The sequence below is a fragment of the Bos mutus genome, chromosome 13 (assembly GCF_027580195.1).
Source record: "Bos mutus isolate GX-2022 chromosome 13, NWIPB_WYAK_1.1, whole genome shotgun sequence".
Classification (NCBI taxonomy): Eukaryota; Metazoa; Chordata; class Mammalia; order Artiodactyla; family Bovidae; genus Bos; species Bos mutus.
This window is the reverse complement of record NC_091629.1, coordinates 6,018,088-6,029,137: the sequence shown is the minus strand read 5'-3', so window position 1 is coordinate 6,029,137 and position 11,050 is coordinate 6,018,088. Positions and strand designations below refer to the sequence as shown.

The 11,050-nt window shown below is 49.5% G+C and overlaps 1 protein-coding gene across 1 annotated transcript in view; it reads right to left on the bottom strand.

Annotated features, from left to right (window-relative positions):
• Nucleotides 1–11,050, bottom strand: part of IL2RA (interleukin 2 receptor subunit alpha) — a 47,051-nt gene that overhangs the window by 5,045 nt on the left and 30,956 nt on the right. Inside the window, exons 3-7 of the mRNA XM_005895507.3 lie at nt 8,589–8,702; nt 6,237–6,458; nt 4,804–4,884; nt 4,385–4,456; nt 3,162–3,228 (exon numbers count right to left, since the gene is read on the bottom strand). Coding sequence (XP_005895569.2) covers nt 3,162–3,228; nt 4,385–4,456; nt 4,804–4,884; nt 6,237–6,458; nt 8,589–8,702 — 556 coding nt within the window. The remainder of the gene's footprint in view (nt 1–3,161; nt 3,229–4,384; nt 4,457–4,803; nt 4,885–6,236; nt 6,459–8,588; nt 8,703–11,050) is intronic.

Genomic DNA, 11,050 nt, shown 5'->3' with positions numbered 1-11,050 from the left:
CCCTCCTCCTTCACACTCACTTCCAATCAGCCACCAGACTCTGCTAACCTGACTCCTTTATGTGTCTCTCCATTCTTTTCCTCTGGTTTAGCTGATGCCCCCAACCTGGTCCAGCCTCTCCTCGTCCCCTGGGTGGATTTATTCCGGCATAAATATCAAACTGCCACCACTATTACCACCCTCAATCCAGCCTTTCTGGTGGCCGGACCATTCAAATGCCGAGGCTACCATTTACCACATCAGCCAGCTTCTGTGGCTGCTGTTGCCCTCAGGATGGGCCTGAGTTCCCCAGTCTGGCCTGATCTTCCAGGACGTGGTCTCTGGCCATCACACGTCGGGGCACTGTGACCACTGCCCCGTGCACTTTACCCCTCAGTGCGGAGAACTGCCAGACCCTCGCAGATGGCCTCCTGCCCTTTAGGACGCTTCCCTTCTCCTCCTGTGCCTCTGCCTTGCAGCTGCTCCTGCTGTTCTTCACCTGTCTGCCCGTGTCAGCTCTGAAAGCCTGTTGGGCGCCCCCCAACAGGATGGTCTGTGTCATTTCTCTCTTCATTCTCTGTAACGCCTCAGTCTTAGGCTTTCACAAATTGCATTTCAAGTCTCTCTCTTTTATTTTCTCTTCTCTTTGACTGGTCTATAAGCTCCTGAGAGCAGAGGCCCTTCTTAATCATCCTGAGGCCCCTACCAAGTGCCTTGTACACAGGAGATAGTCTCTGAGTCCTTTTAAAATCGAAAGATAATTGGCAATGAACACTGTGGACGTTTAAGGTGTAGTGTGTTGATTTGATACATTTATGTGTTGTGACATAATAGCCACATTGCTGTTAAGCTAACACTTCCATCACATCACATGGTTGTCATTTCTTTTTTGGTGGTGAGACTATTCAAGAGCTAGTCTCTTAGCAGCTCTAAAGTATATAGATACACTGCTGTTGCTTGTAGTCACCTAAGCTGCTGCGTCAGATTCCCCAGAACTTGGCCATTTCCTAACTGCAAGTGTGTGCCCTCTGACCCACATCTACACAGGAGCTGTTCTATAAAACTTTTTGGGAGTAGAAGACAATAGCTGCAGAAAAGGAAAAATCATAGCACAGCTAGCTGTGCCAAGGGGATTTCCTGAATTGAAAACTGCTAGTTTCTAGCCAGGACTGTGCTGTAAGAACTTTCTGTGAAGATGGGAGTGTTTCATATCTGTGTTGTCCAACGAGGTGGCCACATGTGGCTATCAAACACCTGAAATGTGGCTACTGCCACGTGTAAACCGAACTTTTAATCATATTTAACTTATTTAAGTTTAAGCTGAAGTATCCGCACGAGGCTAGTGGCAACCCTGTCAGACAGCTCTCAGCAGCATCTGGTTACCTCCTACCTGGCTAAGAGCTCCCATGGGGTGAGGCTGCAGGAACTGGCATGCAGGCAAATGCTTAACAACCAGCTCTCGGAAACCGTCTGCTCACCTCCGTGGTGTAAAAACCCCCACCACACCCAGTATCAATATGTGCTGCATACAGAGCTGGGGAGAGAGGCACAATGTAAAGTCATTATCTAGGCAGTGTTTCCTCAACACAGGTACACAGATGCAAACAACCCTGAGAATAAAGTAGTCAAAGGCAATAAAATAATTAGAAAGTGATTAATTTTGAATATTTATTGACTTTGTACTAAACTTATTTAATTGTAAGCTTAATATTTTAGTTTTTAATAATGGCTAAACTTAAAAGCAGATTGCAAAACTCCAGAACACCTAACTTTTGGCTTTCAGGAGCCTTTGTAAGCCAGCTCCATCTCATCAGCAACTCCTAGTTCAGTTCAGTAGCTCAGTTGTGTCCGATTCTTCGCATGGACTGCACCACACCAGGCTTCCCTGTCCATCACCAACTCCCAGAGCCCACTCAAACTCATGTCTATTGCCTCTGTGACACCATCCAACCATCTCATCCTCTGTTGTCCCCTTCTCCTCCCACCTTCAATCTTTCCCAGCATCAGTGTCTTTTCAAATGAGTCAGTTCTTTGCATCAGGTGGCCAAGGTATTTGAGTTTCAGCATCAGTCCTTTCAATGAATATTCAGGACTGATTTCCTTTAGATTGACTGGTTGGATCTCCTTGCAGTCCAAGGGACTCTCAAGAGTCTAACACCACAGTTCAAAAGCATCAATCCTTCCGTGCTCAGCTTTCTTTATAGTCCAATTCTCACATCCATACATTACTACTGGAAAAACCACAGCCTTGACTAGACAGACCTTTGTTGGCAAAGTAATGTCTCTGCTTTTTAATGTGCTGTCTAGTTTGGTCATAGCTTTCCTTCCAAGGAGCAAGCGTCTTTTAATTTCATGGCTGCAGTCACCATCTTCAGTGATTTTGGAGCCCCCCAAATTAAAGTCTATCACTGTTTGCATTGTTTCCCTATCTATTTGCCATGAAGTGATGGGACCGGCTGCCACGATCTTATTTTTCTGAATGCTGCTGCTGCTGCTGCTAAGTCGCTTCAGTCCTGTCCGATTCTGTGCGACTCCATAGACGGCAGCCCAGGATTCTCCAGGCAAGAATACTGGAGTGGGTTGCCATTTCCTTCTCCAATGCATGAAAGTGAAAAGTGAAAGTGAAGTCGCTTAGTTGTGTCCGACTCTTAGCGACCCCATGGACTGCAGCCTACCAGGCTCCTCCGTCCATGGGATTTTCCAGGCAAGAGTACTGGAGTGGGGTGCCATTGCCTTCTGAATGCTACCAATTGCTTAAAAAAAAAAAAAAAAGAAAAGAAAGTAGTATTTCATTTGGCCACAAGAGGGCGCTCTCAGATGACATTGGATTCTAAGAAGGCTTTTGTTGGCTTAGTCGGTAAAGAATCTGACTGAAATGCAGGAGACCTGGGTCTGATCCCTGGGTCAGAAAGATCCCCTGAAGTAGGGAATGGCAACCAACCCTGTATTGCCACAATACAGGCAACCCAGTATTCTTGCCTGGAGAATCCCATGGACAGAGGAGCCTGGCAGGCTACAGTCCATGGGGTCGCAAAGAGTGGAACGCGACTGAGTGACTAACACTTGGAACAGCTCTCTGGGTCAGTCTGAGGTGTCTGTTCCTGTCTCCCAGAAGACTGCAGTTCTGGGCGTCTGGGGGACTCACACAGTGTCAGGCAGTTCTCTGTTTCACAACTACTCACCATTTCCGCTGCCAGGTGAGGCAGCTCAGGAGGAGGATGCTGGCGAGCAGGAGGGTGCAGCCGGCCACTGTGGACAGAGAAGCAGGTCAGGGAGGCGGCCCCGGGGCTGAGAGAGCCCCTTCCCGCGTGTCGGTGCCCCCAGCCCTCCACACCCAGCTCAGTGCTTCTGGGGAGGTGAGCGCCGCGGTCTCCGCAGCCCCTTTTCAGAACGCAGCTCCCTCCTGGCCAGGCTTCCCTGGAGGCTGCAGGACCAGGACCTGGGGGTATGGATCAGAAGGGCCCCAACCTTTCCCAAGGGGGCTCCCCTCCTTCTCAGGGAGCAGCTGACAGGCACCCTCTTCAGAGAGGGTCAGAGGCCCAGCCTCAGTTAAAGAGAACTTGAGTGAGGCCCGCAAGGGGTGAAAGAAATGTTGAAACATCAAGATGAGTATAAAGGTAAGTGATAAACACTTGGCATCTCCTGAAAGCATCTCTGTTTCCCATACTCTTTCCTTTGCCCTGGAGCTGGCAGTCATCCATCCAGCCATCCATCTATCGGTCTCAGACGTGCCTCAAAGCCTGTTTTTCTCCCTTCATCCGCCCCGTAAGATATAATTGACCTGTAACAGGCTGTAATTTTAAGGTGTGCACTTTTATTGCAAAATATATTGTAATTACTATTTCTCTTCTGTGCCAAGAACGTTGAAGATTTACTGTTAGCAGCTTTCAAGTCCTCAACACAGCATCGTTGCTGTGATCCCCACACCCTGACTGTCCCAGACCGACTCCTCTGCTGATGAAGTCCGTGCCCTTTGTCACCCGTTTCTCTTTGCCTCACCCCCAGGCCCTGGTCACCAGCATTCTACTCGAAGAGCTCCGTTTTGGTGTTTTGGGGTTTTTTTTGTTTCCCTCAAAGCCTGTTTCTGGCTCCCACCAGAAGGCAGCGGGAGTGGTCTTGGTGTGTTTTTTTCTCTCCTGCGCTGGGCACGCCACCTCCCTCCACTCACATGCAGGTGCTGGGTGTTTGTCCTCTGGGAGCTGGTCAGGAGGCTCTGGTTGAGGCTGGTTGGAGACCTCACTGCTGACTCACCACAGCCGTGCCTGTGACTCTGAGTCACGTTGTGCGCTGGATTCGTCTTTGAGTTTATATATCATATAGTGTAAAGAGTTCATTTAGACTAACTCACCAAGCAGCTCACCACCCACCAAGCAAATGTGTAGGTTTCTGTTGGGTCACTACCCACCTGCAATCTGGTACTCAGTGGTAAATATGAACGTATCCAGCGTTGCAATCTCATCTGTGGGCTTCTGGAAATCTGCAAGAGAGGGGGAGGAGCTTGTGGATGCTGGCTGTGGGGCTGCCTGGGGCTGTGAGAGTCCAGGCTTCTGGAGGCAGGGGACTCGGAGGCCGCTGGAGACCTGCGAGAGGCCAGGGGAGCCCTGGCCCAACTTCTGAACATCTCGTTCTTCTGCCTCGAGCTGCTGCCCTCCAACTTGCTTATCTTCTGACACTGGCAACACTGACCGTGTTTGAGGCCTGGGAGGTCGTGTGCAGATGTGGGACCGTCTCTAGCACCAGGGGGCAACTCCCAGGCCAGCTCTTCCCTCTCCTGCCTCGCAGTTTAATAGCCAGGCTTTTGTCTTCCAAGAATGCCAGCCGTACCTGTGGTCCCTGCCATCCTGGTTGGTAAGAAAGTTCCACTCCCAGGGGGAGCTTCCGTGCTCTCCTGAGGCTCTGCGTCATCTGGAGGAGAGAAGAAGGATGCTTGTGGGGCAGAGGTGAGGAGTGGGATTCTGGGGTCTCCCACCCACCCCCTCCGCCTCCTCAGCTGACCCCAGACATGGTAGCTGAGGTGTGTCTCGGCTTTGCGGTCCCCATCAGGGTCACAGTGAAGTGGCTCAGTGACCCCAGCAGAGCGGGAGGGAGGGACCTGTGACCCTGACTCTGGCTCTCCTTGGAGCTCTGAGCAGCTTTCTCCCCGAACTTCCTACTCAGCTCTGGTTGCTGTCTGCAGCTTGGAATTGGGTCATCCTAATACAAATTCCATCAAACCATTAAGCAAAGTGTGTGCGTGCTAAGTCGCTTCAGTCTTGTCTGACTCTTTGCGACCCTCTGGATTGTAGCCCATCAGGCTCCTCTGTCCATGGGATTCTCCAGGCCAGAATCCTGGAGTGTGTTGCCATTTCCTTCTCCGGGGATCTTCCCAACACAGGGATCGAACCTCTTATGTCTCCTGCATTGGCAGGTGAGAGTTCTTTACCACTAGGGCCACCTGGGAAGCCTATTAAAGTAGAAATGCCCAAAAGGAGAGCTTTTCTTTGTGACAGATTCCCCATTGCTCGTGGACACGCCTGGTGGGCAGTGTGACTCATGGGGGGGTGGCGGGCTATGGGAAAGAAACACAGCACCCCAACAAGAAGATCCAAGAGGGAGGTGTGGGGCCTGGGCAATGGGGGTGAGCAAAGAAACCACCGACAGTTAGGGCCCAATGGGGGGCCTTTTGATTGTAGATATGGTAATACGATTTGAGGACAAAAGTAGCAGAAGAACTCAACGTAGGTGGCGTGTCCGTGTGTGTGAACGAGCACACAAGCATGTGCCTGTGTGTCTGTGCTTGAAAAGTCCCTGCCCTGCACGTCTGCACTTTGGCAAAGCTCAGGTGGGACTCACATAAGAAGGGGGGTGGCTTTCTCCTGGTATAGAAGGAGGCTGGATTTACATCACGTATCAGCAAGTTGGAAACATATGCAGGGCAGGTGGACTTTCCCTTTTGAATGAGGAAGTCTTGGTAGCTTAGAAGCAGAGGGGGAATTTCAGGATCAGCTAGAAACGCCGTGTGGGGGTGGGGGGGCCCTCTGGAAGATGCCTGTCTTCCTCTTTCAGATCCTGCTCTTTATCCCCATCAGGAAATGGGGGACCCCAGGGCATGGAGACCTTACAGTTCATCTCATCCGTTTTCTAGAGTAAGAACAAACCGAGGCCCCAGGAGAGGGAGCGGCTCGCCCAGGACCACATGGCGGGTGGGTCAGGGAGCCCCGCCGGGCCCGCCTCAGGGGAGCAGCCAGGCGGCGGGCCCTGGGCCCGAGCACCTCTACCTGAAGCCTGACCGTGCTCCCCTTCACGTATGCACTTGAGCCTGGGCCTGGTCCACCTCAGCTCCCCGTTGATCATCATGCAGGTGCTTTCAGCAGGACCGGTCTGTAGGGCCTTGAATCCCTGGGCGCACTGGTAATGAACCGTCTGCCCCAGCGTGAAATGGTAGACTCTCTTTAAAGGTTCACGTTCGTGTTCCCATGGTGGCGGTTCCTCACAGTGACCTGGACGAGGGGAAGGGAATTCCAGAGGCAAGTTGAGGAGATGCTGTGAGTCCAGGCTGCCTCTTCCTAGAGACCAGACCACAGTCCTTCTTCTCTTCTTTGGCCCCTCCTCCACCCCTCCCCCCGCTTTCTTCCAATAAGTATTGGTAACATCTATTTGTTAGGGCCTTTGCTAGGCACTTTGTGAAAGGCATGAAGACCCAGTCCCCCTTCCCTGCAGTGAGCAGACAGTGGGTCAGGGAAGGAGCCTCTGCAGGGAGAACGTGGGGAGCATGACACAGGTGCTCGCTCTGGGAACGCAGAGAAACGAGCTTCTGCTGACAGGGAGAGATCTGCTCAGTGGACAGGCGTGCGAACAGTGGTTTCAGCTTAGGGTTAAGGGCAGGCTCCAGCCAGTCTGGGCCGAGGAGATGTGGAGACCACCTAGATCTCGACTGCTAAGTGAGGAAGCACATTCTCGAGTGGTCGTCTTGGAGCCACGGAGAAGTACTTGGGACAAATCCAAAGCTGGGAGGAGGGAAGCACCAAGACAATCTTAGAGAAATGGAGCCTGGTCCCTGATCAAGCCATGCCTGAAGCTTGCCCTTTTAAGGCCTCTGAAAATTCCCATATCCAGTAACTTTCCCCTCATCCAACTAAAACCAAAGCCTGGCTGCCCTTTAACCCCACAGATCATGTCCTGTCTTGATTTAATCCCTTGCCCCCCAAATCTGGACACATGGAACCACAGATCCTTCTAAGCCCAGAACTGTGAAGCTGTGTATATGCTCTGACCTTCCACAACCCCAAGGATCCAACATAACCCCTCCCACTGCCCTCCATGACCCTTTGCAGCAGGAAGCCTAGTGGTCCCATTCTGAGGGGTCTGCTCAGTACAGCATCTTGCAGTCCATCCTTGAACGTGTGTTTAAGTCTCAGAATCAAATTGCCTTTCCAGTCAGTAAAATTCATAACCGTCCAGACCCGTTGGAATTAGTTTTGCTTCTTTCGAGTGAAAACTTCCAAATTAAGACAGTCTGTGCAGCATCCCTTAGCCAGAGGCAGCTGGTTATCTCTTGAGTAAGGAGAGTAAACACTGATCTCTTGAGAAAACTTTCAGTAATTGTGGGATATGGGAGGCGAGAAGGAGAGGAAAACAACGAATGTGTTCTGAATCCTCACTCCAGAAAAAAGTCACAGTGACAAGGAGAGGAGACAGCGTATTGCAGCAGGTTCCCCAGATTAGTTGTTGTCTTTTTATTTTTTGTTAATTAATAAAAGCTGAAAATAAATTCAAAGTAGCTTAAATAATCGTACCAAGAGCCCTGGTCTAATTCAGGAGACCCGAGGCCTTATTTCGGTCCCATTTTATGAGTCGCGCCGTGTCTTTAATTGTCTCTGCATCTCAATTCCATCAGTAAATTGAAGGAATATTTCCTGCTCCCTGACATACTGGGTTCTGAGGTTGGAACGAGATTATACACCAAGTCGTAAAGTTCTCTGTAAGGTTGTACAATCAGCATAGGGGCACGGGGTATTGAAAGGTCAGCTGGCCCCCCAACGCTCAGGTTTCCCTAACGGGCTCCTTTCTTCCCGATGTCAAGGCTGACTTCCACCGTATTAATTTTGGAAAGTCGAGGCAGCAGCTGGGTGACACAGCACTGGCTCGTCCACAGCCCGTTAGCTCAAGCTCTGTCCGCAGCTTCCAGAAGCCAGTGTGGCCCCACCCAACTCAGAACCCTGTCCTGTTAGAAATAAAGACGTCTGGAAGTCAATTACTTGGCTCACAGTTCAGTGTCTCTTCCTTAAGGGAAACACAGAGCATCTTTTGAGGCCAAGGAGTACTGGCGACTCAGATTGCTATTCTCTGGCCACTGTGCTTGGGGCAGTTAGCCCCCAAAATGCTATTTGAATGGAAGTGAGTTGAGTTGAACTGAATTGAGCCCTCTTGGGCCAGTTCCCAAGCCTGGAGGATGCACAGAGCCCAGGCTGGCTGCTGTAAGAGGGGCTCGAGATGCTGAGCAGAGAGCCTGCTACCACCGCGCCACGGCGCTGGTCCCCAGGGCGTCCTCGGGAGAGAGGACCACAGGCCGGACTTTCCTCCTCGGGGGTGCACTGCGTGTGTCTGTGAGAGAGCAGGTCCGTTCCTACCTGGAAGGTCAGCTTCCTCCGGAGGCTGCGTTTGGTTCTGCGCATCTGTGGGTTTTTTCTCCCTCTGTTCTTCGGGTGCAGGAGTGACTTGTTTTACTGGGTTCTTAGCAGGGGCTAGAGAGTATGGAGGGAATGAAGAATATAACTTCACAGGTGTTTAAAAGAGAATACCCTCAGAAAGAACATCTTTCTAGGGCCTGTAACATGCCAGGCAATATTGGGAGATGCTGAGGTTATAAAAATGAGCCCCACACACCCTGTCCTCACGGGACTCTCAGAGGGCCTGTTCACGGGCAGCAGAGCACCAGCCTGCCAGGCAGGCTTCCTGTACGTGATGATAGTAGTCTATAGTGTGTTTCTGAAGGACCCAAGCTTTTCTGGCTGAATGGTTTGTGCCTGTGTGTCTCCCCAAAAGGGACCCCGTTCTGGCCATCAGCCTGTCAACGCCATGCATGGAGGTGAGTGTGGTGGCCAGAAGAGCAATCTCAGCCACTCCTGTCTCCCGAAGGCAGGTTGTTTAAGAGTCAGAGGGCATCCTAAAGAATGGCAATGTGTGCAGTCTCAGAAAAGACAGAATGGTCTCTGCTTCCAAGGCAAACCATTCAATATCACAGTAATCCAAGTCTATGCCCTAACCACTAATGCTGAAGAAGCTGAAATTGAACGGTTCTATGATGATCTACAAGACCTTCTAGAACTAACACCAAAAAAAGGTGTCCTTTTCATCATAGGGGACTGGAATGCAAAAGTAGGAAGTCAAGAGATACCTGGAGTAACAGTTTGGCAAGTTTGGCCTTGGAGTACAAAATGAAGCAGGGCAAAGGTGAACAGAGTTTTGCCAAGAGAACACACTGGTCATAGTGAACACCCTCTTCCAACAACACAAGAGACGACTCTACACGTGGACATCACCAGATGGTCAATACCAAAATCAATTGATTTTATTCTTTGCAGGTAATGACGCAGAAGCTCTATTCTGTCAGCAAAAACAAGACCAGTTGCTGATTGTGGCTCAGATCATGAACTCCTTATTGCAAAATTGAGACTTAAATCGAAGAAACTAGGAAAACCACTAGACCATTCAAATATGATCTAAATCAAATCCCACTTCCCTGGTGGCTAAGATGGTAAAGCGTCTGCCTACAATGTGGGAAACCCAGGTTCAATCCCTGGGTCGGGAAGATCCTCTGGAGAAGGAAATAGCAACCCACTCCAGTACTCTTGCCTGGAAAATCTCATGGACACAGGACTGTGGTAGGCTACAGTCCATGGGGTTGCAAAGAGTCAGACAGGACTGAGAGACTTCACTTTCTTTTCCACTTTCTATGATTATACAGTATAAGTGAGAAATAGATTCAAGGGATTAAATCTGATAGGCAGAGTGCCTGAAGAACTATGGACGGAGGTTTGTGACACGGTACAGGAGGCAGTCATCAAAACCATCCCCAAGAAGAAGAAATGCAAAAAGGCAAAATGGTTGTCTGAGGAGGCTTTACAAATAGCTGAGAAGAGAAGTGAAAGGAAGGGAAGAAAGGAAAGATATACCCATTTGAATGCATAGTTCCAAAGAATAGCAGGGAGAGATAAGAAAGCCTGCCTAAGTGATTAATGCAAAAAAAAATAGAGGAAAACCATAGAATGGACATGTTTAGAGATCTCTTCAAGAAAATTAGAGAAACCAAGGGAACTTTTCATGCAAAGATGAGCACAATAAAGGACAGAAACAGTATGGACCTAAAAAAAGCAGAAGATATTAAGAAGAGGTGGCAAGAATACACAGAAGAACTATACAGAAAAGATCTTCATGACCCAGACAACCACGATAATGTGATCACTCAACTGGAACAGACATCCTGGAATGTGAAGTCAAGTGGGCCTTAGGCAGCATCACTACTAACAAAGCTAGTGGAGGTGATGGAATTACAGCTGAACTACTTCAAATCCTAAAAGATGCTGCTGCTAAAGTGCTGCACTCAATATGCTAGCAAATTTGGAAAACTCAGCAGTGGCCACAGAACTGGAAAAGGTCAGTTTTGTTCCAATCCCAAAGAAAAGCAATGCCAAAGAATATTCAAACTACCACACAATTGCGTTCATTTCACACATTAGCAAAGTAATGCTCAAAATTCTCCAAGCTAGGCTTCAACAGTACATGAACCAAGAACTTCCAGATGTTCAAGCTGGATTTAGAAAAGGCAGAGGAACCAGAGATCAAATTACCAACATCCTATGATTGTTGGATCATAGAAAAAGCAGGAGAATTCCAGACAAACATCTACTTCTGCTTTATTGACTACACTAAAACCTTTGACTGTGTGGATCACAACAAACTGGACAATTCTTAAAGAGATGGGAATACCAGACCACCTTACCTGCCTCCTGAGAAATCTGTATGCAGGTCAAGAAGCAACAGTTAGAACCAGACATGGAACAATACACTGGTTCCAAATTGGGAAAGGAAT